The 18631-nt window shown below is 40.5% G+C and overlaps 1 protein-coding gene across 2 annotated transcripts; it reads left to right on the forward strand.

Annotated features, from left to right (window-relative positions):
* Window positions 1–755: 755 nt before the first annotated feature.
* On the forward strand, window positions 756–18598 carry efl1 (elongation factor like GTPase 1). 2 transcript variants are annotated; one of them, XM_058078524.2, is made up of 22 exons: window positions 756–1172; window positions 1404–1471; window positions 1672–1756; window positions 1974–2107; window positions 2904–3041; window positions 3236–3447; window positions 4450–4573; window positions 4858–4937; window positions 5013–5149; window positions 5223–5345; window positions 7143–7242; window positions 8776–8909; window positions 9208–9371; window positions 10598–10733; window positions 10928–11059; window positions 11142–11289; window positions 13453–13582; window positions 14650–14779; window positions 14969–15173; window positions 16009–16514; window positions 16586–16770; window positions 18240–18598. In XM_058078524.2, exons 1-22 carry the CDS (start codon window positions 1082–1084, stop codon window positions 18426–18428), a joined length of 3351 nt encoding a protein of 1116 aa, XP_057934507.2. In that variant the 5' UTR covers window positions 756–1081; the 3' UTR covers window positions 18429–18598. The 2 variants fall into 2 exon arrangements, with proteins under 2 accessions (XP_057934507.2, XP_057934508.2); XM_058078525.2 differs by having other exon boundaries at window positions 14653–14779.
* Window positions 18599–18631: the final 33 nt, after the last annotated feature.

Raw genomic sequence — 18631 nt, forward strand, 5'->3', positions numbered from 1 at the left:
AAAACAGAAATTGTCCATGAAGACTTAGTTCACTCTTTCCAAATTATTGCTCCATTTGGATATTCAAGAAGAAAATCACAAACAAAACAACTTAAAAACATTTTAACAGATCATTTGTCTCAATAAATGTAGGGTATACAGTACACTAAGCAAGCACTAAAGCCACGTTTTGAATAGTCATCATTCTAGTCACCCAGTAACTGTGTTGCCAGATGGGAAAAGACAATATCCTCCCACAGTCTAAAAGTGATTGCATTTTTCTGAAAAATTATCGTAATTACCGATTTGACGGTCGCCGCCAGCGTAGTAAAAATACCTACTACTATATGATGTAGTTTTACTATTACATTAAATATAAATTAAATAACAGCACTGTTGGCGGGTGAGGGGCTGCCACTAGACCCACCTGTCTGTAAAATGCATGCAAACCTATTGTGAATAGCTATAGTTATAGCTTGATTGTACATCTGGCAACACTACCTGACCTGACTCTCGCGTGTACATGGTGCTGCATTCACTGTCAAATAGAAAAGTTTCCGGCCTTTTCCGCGAACTCACGCTGTCGGACAAAGAGAAAATAGATCATTTTATATTTAAAACAAAGATTTAGTAATCAATTAATGAAACTACTAAATAAATATTTTTTAACTCGTTTAAAAAAAATCAAAACCGTAGTTGCTGTTTTGTTTTTCATATTGTTATGAAGGCAACAAAACTGTCATCCAATGGGCATTGAAAACGTAGTATGACGTTTTCCGGTCGGAAGTACAGCATGAGTTGTTGTGTTCCACGTGAATTGATGATATTTACATTTTCTTCAGCTCTTTCACTTCATCAGAAGTAGTTGTGTGATACACAAAAGTGCTATTGTCGTGTGGATATATTCCAATTAGTGTTTTAATACCTCTCCCCGATTCATTGTAGTTCTATTAGTGAGCTAGCAAACTAGCCACCGGGTTAGCATTAACTGTCGTTGCTGACAGCCTGTCAATACCTCCGTTTTTGCTAGTAGTGATGCTACAAGTTGTGTATTTGCTGTGACAACATCGTACACTTTGCCATTGCGTGAACTGTCTTCACCATGGTACACACCAGCCTGGATAAGATCACTTCACTACAGAAAAATCCTGCTAACATTAGGAACCTTTGTATTCTGGCACATGTTGACCACGGTGAGTTCCACTAACAATACCTGGATACTGTATCTAATACCAAACTGACACATGTTTGACTACCACTTTTAGGGGTTTGACCACCCCTCGTTCAGACGTATAAAGGAAACACAATTAATATCCAAAAACTGTATATTTTTATTATATACATATGTCCCGCACATCATTTCATTTTCTGCCAATGCCTTTACATAGTATGTAATATTTCTTCTCATTGGTGTGTCTCCTCAGGCAAAACCACTCTGGCGGATTGCTTAGTGGCCAGCAATGGTATTATATCCAGTAGGCTTGCAGGGAAGGTATGTTTTTGTTTGCAAGTGTGCATTGACTATGTGGAATTATTGATTGTAAGCAGTCTATTTTTTTTAACATAACATACATTTATTTCAGTGTGTGACTATTTTGTATTCTCCGGATCACGTCGTCATACTTTCTGTAGCTCATCCTACCTTGATGTACTGTTTCACATCATGTTTGGTTGGATGTGCTCATCTTCCAGCTCAGGTATTTGGACAGCAGAGAAGATGAGCAGATCAGAGGAATTACAATGAAGTCTAGCGCCATCTCTTTGCACTATAGAGAAGGTATGATCTTTTATGGTTGTGTGTTGACCCCGAGTGGGCAGTGTTTGTAAACTGTACTGTATACACACACACACACATATATGATTTCTTACATTTTTTTAACATGTTTTTCATTTTTAATGTTTCAGATTGTCCATCAAATTTAAATATTAGTCAATGTACCCTAACGGCAAAGAGGAGACTGGCTGTTATTGTCATATTTTTTTTGTCCTCTCAGGTGATGAAGATTACTTGCTGAATTTGATAGACTCTCCCGGTCACGTTGACTTCTCGTCTGAGGTCTCCACTGCTGTGCGTCTGTGTGATGGTGCCATTGTTGTTGTTGATGCTGTGGAGGGAGTATGTCCACAGGTAGGTTTTATGCTCAGGGTTTCCTTTTATATTTATTATTGTATTATTTCACATTACAAAATTGTTTATTTTGCTTCCTTTTTTTGCTTTTCTTTTTCACACAGCAGACGAAAGTCACCCAAAACCCTAAAATCCAAGTAGAATTTCTTTTGTGTGTGTAAAAATGTAGGTACCACAATCTTTCTTGTGGAAATGAAAGGATGCAAGGGCCACGCTAAAATTTTGTAATATGCTGGGAAGTTTCAAGAAAAAAAAAAAACTGTGATATTAGCATAGGTAATAAAAATCGTTTTTAAAATAAAGTGCATTATTACGATGAACTTCAGTCATTAGCTTCAGTTTTTACATTTTTTTTTAATGTTTGCTGGGTTTATAAAATAACATTTCCAAATATTTTAACTTTCTTCTTAAATAATCTTTATAATTTCTTCTGTAAAAACATTACTTCCATCCATCCATTTGTTGTTTATTAATATTATGACATTTTTTCCAAAGTATTTTTTCTACACTTCTAAAATGACATAATTTTTCCTCAAGTTTATTCTCGTAAAATTGAAACTTATTTTCTTGTTAGAATATTTTTCTCCTTATATTGTAACTTTATTTTTGTAAAACTACAGCTTTTTTTCCAGCAGTTTTTTTTTCAATTATTTCAACTTAGGTCTTGTACATTTAGCTAAAATGTACATTATAAACCTTTAAGAATAGAATCCCTTTGACGCTGCTTTCAAAACAAGAATGATTCTGCTTGTGATTCAAAGTCTAAATTGTGGCCTTGTCTCTTTGTTCTGGAAAGACCCAGGTTGTCCTGCGACAAGCGTGGTTGGAGAACATCAGGCCGGTTCTGGTCATTAATAAAATTGACCGACTTATCTTGGAGTTGAAGCTCACCCCTCAGGAAGCTTATGGCCACTTACAGAAGATCCTGGAACAGGTGACCAGCTAGCATTGAAATGCATACCCCCTCAGCAGCAGCAGCAGCAGCAGCAGCTCTGGGGCCATTCAATTCAATCAATGCCATTTGCTTGTTGTAATGCTCTCTTTTTTTCAACATTAAATCTGATAATACACATATTGCATAAACTGAACGTGTGTATGGGAGTATAATTGTGTGTGTGTGTGTTGCAGGTGAATGCAGTGACAGGAAGCTTGTTCACATCCAAAGTGTTGGAGGAGCAAGCAGAGAAAACCAAAGAAGAGGAAGGGAGTGAGACCCAGACGGAAGATCAAGTGTATGACTGGAGTGCAGGGCTCGAGGAAGCCGATGACTCTCATCTCTACTTCTCACCTGACCAAGGGAACGTAGTCTTTGCTAGTGCCATCGATGGATGGGGCTTGAGGTAAGACTTTGGGTAAAAAAAAAAAAAACGAAGTAATTAATGTAATAACTATATTATTTATATAATATATGTTTAGAATCTATTAATGTAGTTTATGATATTATTAATATACTTATACTGTCAAAACTAAGTAAATAACGTGTTATCAGCGGTAACTACTTTATTTAATTAATTACATTACATTTTTTTGTGTAATTAAAGCATGCTCACCAAAACAAGCACACGTCTTTGTTATGACGGCAGACGGAAGCACAGTTTTATAACTTCATTCTGACCCGAAGACAAACAGCAGTACAATTCCGTATGTTGTATGTATCTCCAACGAAACTTCCTCATTCTCATTACAAGAACTCTAGAGGCATTCAGGGACACCCCGAACATCATAAAAATGTTTTTATAATGTGTGCTTGTGTGTAAATAAACAAGGAGATAAAAAAAAAAAAACAGGGTGTCGCCCAAAGTCAGCTGGGATAGGCTCCAGCATACCACTGCGCCCTAAATAAGTGGTATAGAAAAAGGATGGCTGGATGGATATCATCCTGTCCTGTCATTTATCTGTGTCTTCATTAAATACAATAAGTAGACTTTTTTCCTTCTTCATATTTTGAATTTATTGTCTTAAAATTACTGCGGATTTGTCAATTTTTTCTGTTTTTTATTGAATTATACAGTTAGAAAGTGTTCATAAATGTTAAAAAGTAGCACAGCGAATGACAAAAAACGGATCAAATAAATATTTTTTGGCCGTTCATCTTTGTATCAAAACCTTTGTCTTCTCTGAGCTGCTGCGACGTAGTTAGAGAGTTACAGTTCCCGGTGAGTTAGTTTACAGGACTCAGTTCCAATGTTTTACATCATTCTCCATGAATGAAGGAGTAGTCCACTTATACTAACACATAAATACTTTTTTAAACTTGTATTGGCTTTAGATGTTAGATGTTTTCTTTTGTCAGTTTGAATGGAAAGTTCTCACTCATGAAGTGCGCTGATGTGTTTTGGCAGCATCCAACACTTTGCCCACATCTACAGCCAGAAGATGGGCATTAATGCAGGTGTGCTTCTCAAAACCCTCTGGGGAGATTTCTACCTCAATGCAAAAGCTAAGAAGATCATGAAGGGAGCTCAGGTAACGTCGCTAGCATTGATTTCAGTACAACTCCCGCTCTGTTTTTCTTTTTTTTTTTTTTACATGTGTATATATCGACACATGCGTTTCACATCCTGCATCAGAATGCATCAGAATCCCAGTGGGTGAACTGGACGAGGTGCATGGGGACGGGAAAGTCCGGCCGTACTAGCTCGAAATCCTGTCCCTAAAGTACAGATAAAGGATAGATGCATGGATGAGATGTATTGATGTTCTCCACCACTCTCACGTCTCCTTATTTACTTTCTATCTCCATTTTCCAGGCCAAAGGCAAGAAGCCTGTCTTTGTGCAGCTCGTACTGGATAACATTTGGAGTTTATACGATGCAGTTGTTACCCGGAGGTGCGTCCAAAAACATGTTTTGCGGTAATCCATGCCATCCATGCGTGCACCTCAATGACTCCCTTTCATGAACAGAGACAAGGAGAAAGTTGAGAAGGTGGTGGCATCACTCGGGGTGAAGGTGACAGCCAGGGATTCTCGTCACTCCGACCCCAAAGTCCTTCTGTCTGCGATATGCAGCCAGTGGTTACCTGTGTCTCACGCTGTCCTCTGTATGCTCTTTCTTCTTCTCCATTTTGTCATTTTGTTTGTCATATCACTGAGTGTTTTCCTTTGATGCTGCAGCCATGGTATGTCGCAAGCTTCCCAGTCCGTTGGACATAGCAGCAGAGAGGGTGGAGAAGCTGATGAGTGTTGGAGTGCGGAGGTTTGATACATTGCCGGAGAGGACACAGGAATTAAAAAACGGTATGTGTGATTATGTGCCTTTTTTATTATGCTTTTTTTCTTTGTAAATTACTGGTTGTTGGGATCAGCCATTTCACTTAAATATATCATATAGCAGCGGCTGCACGGCGGACGAGTGGTTAGCGCGCACACTTCACAGCTAGGAGACCAGGGTTCAATTCCACCCTCGGCCATCTCTGTGTGGAGTTTGCATGTTCTCCCCGTGCATGCGTGGGTTTTCTCCAGGTACTCCGGTTTCCTTCCACATTCCAAAAACATGCTAGGTTAATTGGCCACTCCAAATTGTCCATAGGTATGAATGTGAGTGTGAATGGTTGTTTGTCTATATGTGCCCTGTGATTGGCTGGCCACCAGCGGTAGAAAATGAATGAATGAATATCATATAGCAGACCACTCGTCCACCGTGCAGCCTATATATACCAACCTGTCATTACATAAAGGAAAACCTTATCCTGATGTAACACATGAACACAAATCTTTCTCTTTTCTGTGCGTTTAAAGATATAAAAACAGCTAAAAAGAGACAGCTAATAGTGCACATAATGGGACACACCTATGCCTCCTACAAAGCCAACTTTTATGGTTTTCTATCCATTTTGTGACCATGTACTAACAGGTATACGTATATCATGATAACATGTAATGCTAACAGTAGTTTTGCATATTGCTGCCATTCTAAGCGTTACCGGAACTTCCTAGCTCGGTGCATTGATTTCACGTAGCAACGCCATAGAAACAAATGCCTCCACCTCGTGTTAACTTTTTTCCTAACTCAGAAATAAAAACACAGTAGCAGTAGTGGCATCTCCAATATGTAGCCTTGCCTTTTAGGAGTGTCTGAGGCGAGAACGGTTGAGTCTGTGGTGAAGATAGTTGTTGTGTTCTGGCTGAGTATCAATACACCAGTAATATAGTTCGATCGGCCTAACAATGTTAATAATATATAATAATAATAATAATAACGTTGCTGGGGCCCGTTGGAATCAACCCTTTTCATGTCAACAACCTGTTCAAAGCGCCGATCCACTGTGTTTTTCTTGGCACATAGTAACCACCACTCTGATACTGTCTTTATTCTGTTAGAACTTGCAGTTCTCTACCACAAAGCCAGGGAGCAGTGTTTTCCTGAGCGTGAGCAACCACAGCTCTTCTTGACTAGCTATTTAGCTTCCTGTGTACTCTTTGTGAACAATGGCTACCAAAGCGTATGTTGACAATTGTCCTCCACTCTCTCCACGCATTAATAATCAATTCTATTCCTATACTATACCAATAAATAGATATACATAGATAGATAGACTTCCTTTATTGTCATTGCACAATAACACAGCAGTGAAATTGCCAACGAAATGTCGTTGCCTGCCTCCTGTATATAATAATAAATAATAATAATGTGGAGAATAAATGACATCAAATATGACAACAACATACAGCGTAAACAGTAATTTGTACAAATAATTTAGATAATAGTTTTTTAGATAATGATAAAAACACGGGCTGACAATGATTTATGCTGGTAACGGACTGTTTGATTGTTCATTTTACATTTTTACTTACTAAGTGCTTGTGGTTTGAATTCTGTTCTTATAAAACTGGTTTTGTTGTTTATCTGACATTCTTGCCTTTACATGGATGTATAGCACATGTATATGGGTACAAGCATTGCCTAGCAGTTACCATGGCAACACATTGCACTTGGGGTTCAAAGGTTAAAGCTGTGGGCCAAAATGTGTATTTTCTCTCCTAGCGAACCACATAGTTTGTGATCTTTTTCCTGTTTATGTGTTTTTCCTTCAGCATTTCTCCAATGCTCCAGCAATGAAAACGCTCCGGTCATAGTTTTTGTATCCAAGATGTTTGCCGTGGACACAACGGCCTTGCCTCAGAACAGACAAAAGTGAGTATGAATTTTTCTAATTTACTCTAATTTACCTTTTGAAAACAGATTGAAACAAAGCTCAGAATTAACTAGAGTGGAATCTCTTTTTTTGGGGGGGGTTAATGTCAGAATTTTACAGCAACATTTTGCATCATTGACTTATGAACTGGATCTGATCCAACATTACAAAATGTATGATGCAGAAAGAAAACATAAAAATTCCTAAACAAGCCATTCAAACAATAAAAACACACGGATCTGTTTCCCTTCTTCTTTGAAAAGCAAACCAAACACATAATACTTATCCAACAATACCATTCAAGGCAGGATTTCACGGGGGCGGGGTACACCCTGGACTGGTCGCCAGCCAATCACAGTTTTTCAGTTAACGTAAAAAATGTTACTACAGTTAGCGCACAACGTGGCACTCGCCTTGTCATATTAATACGCTGCATGAGTGCAACTGTGTTTTTAATGTATTTTTGTCCCAAAATGTCTAACATTAGCTTGCTAACACATGGAAACATGGAGTGGAAGTCAGCTCCGTCGCCCGTCTAGCGCTTGACTGTAGTTCTTTGCTAACTAAGACAGCTATATATGTCACAACTCTCAGAAACATTAACACAAACACATTTTTGTATTCTCCTTTAAAGGATAAATAGATTGGCTCTCGGACTAGAGCTGCCCCATCTAGTCTGACTGATGTGTGTCCCACCTAGTCTTGAGCATGAACTGATGAAGCTTGCTCGGATGTGAGGTGAAACGTCTTCTCATCCTGGGCTCGCACTGAATCCTGATCCAGTCCGGCTTGCCGCAAAGTGCCACTCGCGTCTGGGGAAAAAAAGTTAGGTTTCTTTCTTTCTGAGCTAGTGTGAGCCTACAGCAGGGACTTTTGCTTGCGGCGGCCACAACGGATTCATTGTGAGCCCGGACTAAAACAACCTGAACAGTCCAGTTGCAATCATTTTTTTGTAGTTTTACAATTATAGTATTATATATAGATAAGCATGGGGGGTGCTGGAGCCTATCCCAGCTGTCTTCGGGCAAGAGGCAGGGTACACCCTGGACTGGTCGCCAGCCAATCAACCATTCACACTCACATTCATACCTATGGACAATTTGGAGTCGCCAATTAACCTAGCATGTTTTTGGAATGTGGGAGGAAACCGGAGTACCCGGAGAAAACCCACGCATGCACGGGGAGAACATGCAAACTCCACACAGAGATGGCTGAGAGTGGGCTTGAACCCTGGTCTCCTAGCTGGGAGGTCTGTGCGCTAACCACTCTGGATAAATGAACATTTCAGATGACTTTTACTGTCATTGAAGATGTGATTGTCGACAAGACAGGATGTGGCAGCGACATCAACATGGACACCACCTTAGTGTTTTGCCATGAGTTATTTTTGCCATGACAAGCATGCTGTTACCTCTCTGATGAGTGGAAACGGTGGTCGTCTGCAGCCATGCATTACTAGTTGCTATAGCAATACATGAGCTTTTTTCTTTCTTTGATGCAACCTTGTTTGTTTGTTTTTGTCAAAAATGTAGGCCACTGACTCAGGAAGAGATTGCTCAGCGCAGAGAAGTGGCAAGAAAAAGACACGCTGAGAGGATGGCAGCATCAGGACCACAAGACCAACAAGACAAGTCACTCCATGGTCGGCCAGAAGAACCCAGCAAGGGTGAGATAGATTGGCGGGGGGCAGCATTCATACTGTAGATGTCCTGTTGTAAGTGGGATTTGTTAGGCAACGACGTTGTCGTAGAATTTCAATGTGTGCTTTTGTTCCTCTTAAATTGTATTCCATCGACAGGACAGTTGTGTTTGTGTTTAATTTGAGCAGCAGGGGGCATTATTGAGTATTAAAGCAGGACTCAAAGCATGGGTCCTGTTAGGAAACTCACCTCCATATCGAAAGGTTAGCGTGAACAAACTGGGGAAAAGATTTAGAGGCAATAATTTTTTTTTGGTTTTAACAGATGAAACGGAAACTGGAGTTCTGGAAGAGTCCACACCGGGTGAGGCAGAGGAGAAAAGGGAGACCTTCATCGCATTTGCCAGGGTGTACAGCGGGGTGGTAAAGAAAGGACAAAGAATATTCATACTTGGACCAAAATATGATCCTGCACAGGGTCTGACCATGGTAAGCCTTCTTAGAAAATATTTCTCTTCATAATGTTATTCGAAGAATATTAGATGGAACATAAAATCTGAGAAAGGTATACCGGCTTGAAGGCTACCATCTTGCCGAAACGTTTGTGTAACACGTGGTTTGGCACTTTACATCAGATACACTAAAATATTAGAATTTTATGATAAAATATAATAATAATGTTAACATTTTATTAAGTAAAATAAATCAGATTCAAGCATCTCTTCTCAGTTTAGTGTGCAATCAGTGAGTGCAATGAGTAAGATGATGACACCTGCTAGTTTCTGTTTGTAAGCATGTGGCCAATAATGTAATGTTATTATAGACCATGACTTTCTATAGCAGGGGTGGGCAAACTACAGCCCGGGGGCCACATGCGGCCCACCGAGCGTTTGAATCCGGCCCGCCAGTTAGTCAAAGTATTTCAACTTTTAACATACATGCTGGCAACATGACTTGCAGGTCGGATGTCTTATTCATTCATTCATTCATTCACTCATTCATTCATTCATTTTCTAACGCTTTTCCTCAAGAGGGTCGCAGGGGTGCTTCACAGACCTCACAGCTAGTAGACCAGGGTTCAATTCCACCCTCGGCCATCTCTGTGTGGAGTTTGCATGTTCTCCCCGTGCATGCGTGGGTTTTCTCCGGGTACTCCGGTTTCCTCCCACATTCCAAAAACATGCTAGGTTAATTGGCCACTCCAAATTGTCCATAGGTATGAATGTGAGTGTGAATGGTTGTTTGTCTATATGTGCCCTGTGATTGGCTGGCCACTAGTCCAGGGTGTACCCTCCCTCTCGCCCCAAGACAGCTGGGACAGGCTCCAGCTCCCCCTCCAGCGACCCCTGTGAGGAAAAGCGGTAGAAAATGAATGAATGAATAAGGTAATTCCACTTTGCTGAAATTCATACAGCACAGTCATTTATCATTTAACCACCATAAACAAGGTATTACTCATTGTTTATTAATATATTCTGCTATTTCTCACAACTTAGATTCCACGAAAAGCTTCAAAAATATACTTCTTACGTGCTGTCGCCAAGATCCACCCGTATAATAATTTGTCATTTGTTTTTTGACTGTTTTCTTGGGAAAAATACTGTCTCCTCCATTATCATCCGTTAATTAAATTGACACTCATTCAGTCGTTTTAGTCTTGCTCCTAATGATATTTCATTAACTTACCACCTTGCTGCTTATGTTTTGCTTCCCAGCTGCCAGAAGGATGCAGTGCTTCTGATGGCTTGCCTGAGGTTCCTCATCTGTCCTGTTGCTCCATTGAAAACGTCTACCTGCTGATGGGCAGAGAACTGGAAGAGCAAGGGGAGGTGCCTTCCGGCAATGTGCTGGGTACAGTAGAACATTGGCTCACTCTTTATTGCCCGTTGAATGATGCCGATAGCACAGCTGTGAAGCCTGGACAAACACTGAATCAACTTTTTTTTTTAAAACAAATTGGAAAAAAAAATAGTTTATTTTATTGCATGTGCTTTTAGTTTTTATTGCTGACTACTTAACTTTGGATTGTGTTCATTCCTTTCTAGGCATTAAAGGTTTAGAGGAGTTCGTTTTGAAGTCAGCGACCCTTTCCACCTCGCCAGCTTGTCCGCCCTTCACCCCACTAAACTTTGAAGCCTCGCCAATTGTACGAGTAGCGATAGAGCCAAAACACCCAAGTAAGTCTTTCAAAAAACACACACTTTTTTTCATGTTTTTTTTGGCTCCCTTTTTTATTTGTTCTTTTTCTGTATGCATAAGGTGAAATGCCAAAGCTGGTGCGTGGGATGCGGTTGTTGAACCAGGCAGACCCCTGTGCTGAAGTGCTAATTCAGGAGACGGGGGAACATGTTTTGGTTACGGCGGGAGAGGTTCATCTCCAGCGCTGCCTTGATGACCTCAAGGACCGGTCAGTGTCTTATTCACATTGCATTCACAACTCATTCATTGGAAATTAGCCCTGCCACATTTTATTTTATTTTATTTTATTTTATTTTATTTTATTTTATTTTATTTTATTTTATTTTATTTTATTTTATTTTATTTTATTTTACTTTATTTTATTTTATTTTATTTTATTTTATTTTTTATTTAAAAATTTTCTTTGCACACTGGCCCTGCTCAGTTTAGACACACTTCACAACTTTTTACGACAAAAGTCTTCGCTAACTTCATGCAAGCAAAACTTCAATATGTATGTATCTGTGAGATTCTAGGTTAATTCAATTTTTTTTTAATGATTTATTCTTATTCATCTTTCCAACAACAAGTTGCAATTTATTTTTGTCCGCAATGGCAACAAGACAAGGAAGATACCACTGCGATGTTTAGAGTCAAACCAGATACACAAAGACGACAATGGAGGACAGGTAGAGTCCGAAGGTCTGCCGAGGTCACAGGGTGGCTGGGTGTACTGTATGGATTCAAGGCTGACTGCAGGATCAGGAAGGCTGATGTCTCCTAAGTTGACCCTATTGCCTGTCAGTTGAGGTCAGCACTATTAACAAGCCTAAAGATTGCAGCTCTTCCACTGTGACCTCTCTCTCTCTCCCTATCTGACCTCTCTCTCTCCCTTATTTCCAATTAGTCAGTTAATGTTGCCATGTTAGAAATGTGTAGCCGTTATAATTGTATCACTTTTTATGTAACTCATACTGCAGCACTGCATACTGCGGATTTTTCCCTCCCAATGCCCTGGAATGCATATACTTAACACACTGTATTCCATCCATACATTTTCTATACCACTTGTACTCATTAGGGACGCTCGGGTATGCTGGAGCCTATCCCAGCTGACTTTGGGGTACACCCTGGACTGGTCGCCAGCCAATCCCAGGGAACATATAGACAAACAACCATTCACACTCACATTCATACCAATGGACAATTTAGAGTCGCCAATTAACCTCGGAAACTGGAGTACATGGAGAAATCCCACCCCCACACGCATGAGGAGAACATGCAAACTCCACACAGATATGCACAAGCGTAGATTCAAACCCAGATCTTCCTGATCTCCTGACTGTGTGGCCAACATGCTAGTTGTATTAAAGTTAGGATCCATTGTCATAAGAATGACAAAATATTCCATCCAAGAGCAAATTGGGACTCGCCGCTTGTGTTAGTTTGAGTTTATGCTGCCTAATCCCTGTCTGCAGACAAACAGTTCTTTTGTAAGAATGACCTAGTGACCTTGAGGTCAGCAAGGACGCGTCTGTGAAGCTCAATAAAGCCTTTAAGCTAGCCAGACAAGCAGCAGCTGAATTAGTGATCCAATCACATTACAACAACTAAAGAAGGCAATTTGTGTCGGAGGCTGAAGCTGAATGGGAATGCCGTTGAATGGAGAATGTGTAGATACAGGAAATGTGCAAATTTGAGGGATGTGGGAAATGATTATGCTGAATGTTTTGATGCTGGAATGGTTTGAGAAATGTGGAAAAATGCACAGGAATGTTTTTAATGAGGGTTTTTTTGAATGGTTTGAGACATTTGTAATAATTCTAAAAATCAAAGGGCATTGTGTTTGAAAAATGTGGAATTTCTTGGAAATTATGAATTTTCAGTGTCTTGAATGAGCTAAATGTTTTAGAATGAGAATAGAATTATTTAGTTGCAGAATGGCATATGTGACGTATGTCAGAATGCTTCTCATCTTCTCACACTGTGTTGTCGTACAGTGGCTATGAAACAATATAAAAAGTTGACCACACATTATATAATGTTATTTTAAATAAATGTGTTTTCGAAAAATAATATATTGTACAAAAAATTCTACAAAAAGTGTTTAAATGGAAATATTGGTGAGCGAAATATGCAACATGGTGTTTGCCCTACCAATATACCTCTCATCTTCAACACTGGAGCACCACAGGGGTGTGTTCTCAGACCCCTCTTCAACCAACACCACCATCCTTACATTTACCATTACAGGACCGATAACTGACTAAAGTGACAAAGATCTTATGTCTTATGCACCGGGTGCACAGTTTATCAAAATATAACATAATTAATAATTGCAGACAATGAGCATATCCATAACAAGAGTCCTGCTTCTTTTTTTTTTTTACAGGTTTGCTAAAATCGAGATCAGCGCATCAAAGCCCATTATTCCATTCCGAGAAACAGTGGTGCGCCCTCCCAAAGTGGACATGGTGAATGAAGATCTTGGCAAGCAGCAAAAGGTCGCCATCATTCACCAGGTGAGTGAACCTTCTTGTCGCTATCGTGCACAGCAGCAGTCGGCCATGTCTCATTCCTTACTGTTACGATATGACGATACAATTCTGTGTGTTCTCTAGTTTCGGTCTTTCGGCCAGTTTATAATTTAACTGATTGTTTTAATCCAAAGTTCAATACTTTGCACTTTACTCCTCTATGCATGTTTGTGCCACATATAAATGTGCAGCTTTGTAAATGGTATAATTGCCAGCAGTATTCCATTTGATTTTTTTTTTTTTTTTTTACGACTTACTTACAAGTCTTATTTGTTGATACGTAGTAGGCAAACATGTTATTTTTATCTTAGCTGTAGCTGGTCATGTTTTTTTTAATGACTATTTTGTTGAGATAGATGATACTGCTATACTACTATTTTATGGTGGGAAAGGTGTTCAATGTGGTTAAATAAGAATTAAAACAAATCTAAATGTGGTTTGATGTCAATAAATGATCATTAAATGTTGAAAAAAACAAACTTCATGATATTCAATGACAGGGGAAGAGACACTGGTGTTTCAATTAATGTAAATGGTACTGAAATTGAGTAGTGTAAGGGAATTGAGTAGTATCTATGAAAGAATCCAAGTCAGGGTCATCACATTAAAGAGAATGATTAAAGCCAGTATGTTGAGGAAATATGTTAGTTATGTTTGATCGTCATACCATTGTCCATGCCTTGACTATCATTGCATTATATGGCTGTATTGCCTTACCGCTTTCCTAGGTTCTCGGCAAGAGTACATTGGGAATACAGGAGGTGAACAAATGCACTGCAACTGGTGTGAAACGGATGAGGGGCAGGATAGAATATGCATCCAGTGGCACCAAGAAGCATCAGTCATCACATGACAGCTGCTGCTTATATCCTATCCATAATGAAGTGCTGGACAATATCAGTATATCAGATATGTGAAATAATGCCAATACTGAACAGCCCATAATGATATATTATATTTGAGTATATACAATATATGTCACATTCTGTCTCTTTACGTTGAAATGAAGTTCTCGAACATAATAGTGATAATCCTATGTGTTATATACATAGCAGGTAAAGGAGGAAGGGTCTCATGGCTTTTCTTCAGAGACACTTCATGTGGATACCAGTGGTTTGGTCACGCTCACCACTCCCAACAAACTGGCCACTGTCAGCGTCCGGGCAATCCCCTTGCCTCCTGGTAAGATAGTACCGGTTTGCTTTCCATAGCGTTCACTCATTTGAAGTAAAGTTGTTTTAATATGTAAGAATATGTTAAAATGTGAATGTGATTATAGCTACAATGAAAAAGTACATCTGGAACGATGCAAAGTGCAGTGAGGACCACAACAAAAGATCAGTTTGTCTTATCGATGCCACATCCTTTCAGAGGTCAGTCGTCTTTTGGAGGATAGCTCAGCGCTGATTCGGACTCTGGAACAAGTCAATATGTCCTTGAAGGAGGGGAGGAATGTAGATATCAGCGTCAGGACCTTGGAAGCCATCGCTGATCTCAAGGCCCAGCTGGGTAGCATGCTGCAAGGGAGGAAGTGGAGGAATGCTGTGGACTATATCTGGGCCTTTGGACCTCGCAGGTTTGGCACCGGTCATTTTATTTTATTTTATTTAAGCTTCCACTGCTTCCATGCTCAAGCTTAAACATATCTTGCTGAGGTCACATGACAGTCACTCCAAAATGTCTCCTATACAGTAATCTCCCGCCACTCTACGCCTAAAATTTCACAGCTTTTCATGGTATTTTACATTATTTCAAAAATCAATAAATCGTGCTGTTTTATGGTTAAATACGGCCCATCATTTGTCAAAAAATGCATATTTAAGCAAATTTTACCTTAAATTTTCCCTAAATCTATTTCCATGAAATATATTAAATAAAATTTAATAAAAGGCATTCAGAAGACGCATATAAAGATGTTTTGCTGGTATGTAGTATTCTACACTGGCCACAAGGTGTCAGTAATGTTACTGTAATGTTGCATCAGACTTGATTGCTGGAACAACAGGCTTTTATTGCAGGGTTGAATGATTTCACAACAGGCACAATAAAACATTAACACTGTTATTGGCCGTAACCCACACCTAACTCAACTCTGAACCTCCGACTTCACTTCCTGTCCACCCCCCAATCATCGCCAACACATTTACAGCAACACACGTGAGCACAAATCTTATTTGTTTCTTAAATATTATTATACTCTATTGGGTAATACAGTTGTAAAGTTGACTATATTTAGAGGGCTAAATGATGTTAAAAACGTTAACTTTAGGACTTGATGTGTTAGAAGTCCAGCATAAAGCCGTATAGGAGACATTTGAACACTCACCAAGAATAGCCGTGTTGTTTTTGAAAGCTATGCTAAGTAGTTGTGTTGCCAAAATATTAAAAATGTCTCTTGTCGCTGTGTGAAGGTGTGGCCCAAACATTCTGCTGAACAATGTGGAGGGCTACCAGCGACCTTCTCTGTGGCAGTGTCTGTGCAGGGAGGATAAATCCGGGGAATTGGAGGCTCAGGCACGGCTCATAAGGGAGTTGGACAACAGCATCGTGAGCGGCTTTCAGCTCGCAACACTGTCAGGGCCGATGTGTGAAGAGCCCCTGATGGGGGTCTGCTTCTCGATTGAGAGATGGGATATCCAGTCTTCAAAATTCCCAAATCAGCACAATAGTGCAGAAGAAATTGCTACATCCGGAGACGCTTTGGGAGCTAGCAAAGCACCGGAGAACACTGATGCATCAGCGCAGAGTCAAGGCAAGTGCCGGCAAGAGGCTTCCTCTGCTGACCGCTACGGGCCGGTGTCAGGTCAGCTGATTGCTGCCATGAAGGAGGCATGTCGCCATGCTTTCCAGGCACAACCCCAGAGACTTATGGCCGCCATGTATACATGTGAAATCATGGCCACTGCTGACGTTCTGGGTAAGTCGTGGGGGGTTGAATAACACCATGATTCTCACCAAACGTTGACGCTTTTTGTGTTCATCTCACAGGCCGAGTATACGGTGTGCTCGGAAAACGAGAGGGACGCGTCCTCCATGAAGAAATGAAGGAAGGAACGGACATGTTCATCATCAAGGCTGTTCTTCCTGTTGCTGAGAGTTTTGGATTTGCAGACGAAATCCGCAAGAGGACCAGTGGATTGGCCAGTCCGCAACTGGTCTTCAGCCATTGGGAGGTATTTACCCGGCTTGTTCGCCGATTCATTCAGTGTGAGTGATCTGTGTGACTTATTGTTCCACAACAAATCCATACTTGGCCTGCTGTGTTTTAGTTTTATTTATTCGGAATGCCACCAGGCTGCACAGCCGCTGAGTGGTTAGCACGCAGGCCTCACAGCGTGTAAAATACAACATATCATCATCTTAGCATGTCCCTTCTGAATGCCTTATATTTTTATTTTACTTCATTATGCTTAAATTTTTAATTTAGTTCAAAAAATTGCTTCAATAGACTAATAATGTAATACTGTAGGTCGTATCCAACCACAAAACAGCATATTAGTGAATATATTTTTGCAAGGCGGTCGAGTGGAGACAAGGGTTCAATTCCACCCTCTGCCATCTCTGTGTGGAGTTTGCATGTTCTCCCTGTGCATCTCCGGGTACTCCGGTTTCCTCCCACATTCCAAAAACATGCTAGGTTAATTGGCCACTCCAAATTGTCCATAGGTATGAATGTGAGTGTGAATGGTTGTTTATCTATATGTGCCCTGTGATTGGCTGGCCACCAGTCCCGCCTCTCGCCCCAAGACAGCTGGGATGGTCTCCAGCACCCCCGCAACCCTTGTGAAGATAAGTGTGGGCAAAATTTGGGAACGAGTACTGCCTCAATACGGATTTGGGGGCATACAAACACTATGTAGCAACGTAGGAATATTCGTTGGGGGCTTTGTTGGGCTACGGATGACATGTGACGGACAAGGACGTACAAGTGCTGTCTCGTCTCCGGGATGCCGAGGGCACAGAAGAGGGGGCCGGCTGCATCTGCTGTTCAGAAGGCAGCGGATGCGCCTGGAGGGGCCCAGCAGAGGTGGGCAAACGTGTTTTTCATTCAAGTTTTCAGTTAATAATGTGAGAAGACTAGAAAGAAATGCATTGGCTTTGTTTGGCTTGAAATCATTTATGAAAATAAATGGTCATAGTATTGGCATTGTTGTTTGCATGAACCTCGTGGTTTAGTTTCAGCCCATGCTCAAAAACCGAAGAAACGTCACGTCATCGCCAGCTGCTAAACTTAAACCAAAGAGGAAAGTATACGTACATCATCCAAACCACTGAACGAGGAACATATAGAACCGTTCAGGTGTATCTACGTCATGTCACATTAAATGGACTCCATTTCTTGTAATCTCCCTCTGCTGCATCAAACGTCCGTGGTTTCCTGTAAATAAAACCTCCAACCGCTGCTCAGTTTGTCACCATTTCGTGAAAATGTCTTCTGTGTGTGCAGTCATCAGAACTTTCAAAATCGAGCGCCCAGCAGTGTTGTAGTTTCTTGTCAAATTCCCGTACTACACTCATGTGCCAGCTTGTATCGTAGGTTTTAGTCTCAGTGGTAAGAAAGTACACTGTTGAACTAACTGAAAGTTGGACTAAAACTTATTAAACTCACCATAAACATTGTCTGATGATTTCTTTCTCTCAGGTGATCAGCAGCGATCCTTACTGGGTTCCGACCACCGAGGAAGAATACTTACACTTTGGAGAGAAGGCCGACTCCACCAACCAGGCGCTGAAATACATGAACGCTGTCCGCCGCCGAAAGGGCCTGTTTGTGGAGGAAAAGATAGTTGAACATGCAGAAAAACAACGAACCCTCAGCAAGAACAAATAAACACATAAAATGATCTTTTTCGGACACACCGGATCACTCTGTGTCCATCCGGCAGTCAAGAAGTCAAATCTGAAATGCTGCAATGCAACCAGATCTTTTTAATGAACGCTTATTGGAGTCATGTATTTAATATCAAACAATAAATGAACATTGGATGGAGTCCCTCGTCATTGAGGTTTACGGTTCTGATTATCACTGCACCA

Source organism: Doryrhamphus excisus, linkage group LG1, assembly GCF_037039965.1.
Source record: "Doryrhamphus excisus strain RoL-2023G ecotype Guam linkage group LG1, RoL_Dexc_Guam_v1.1, whole genome shotgun sequence".
NCBI classification, from domain to species: Eukaryota; Metazoa; Chordata; class Actinopteri; order Syngnathiformes; family Syngnathidae; genus Doryrhamphus; species Doryrhamphus excisus.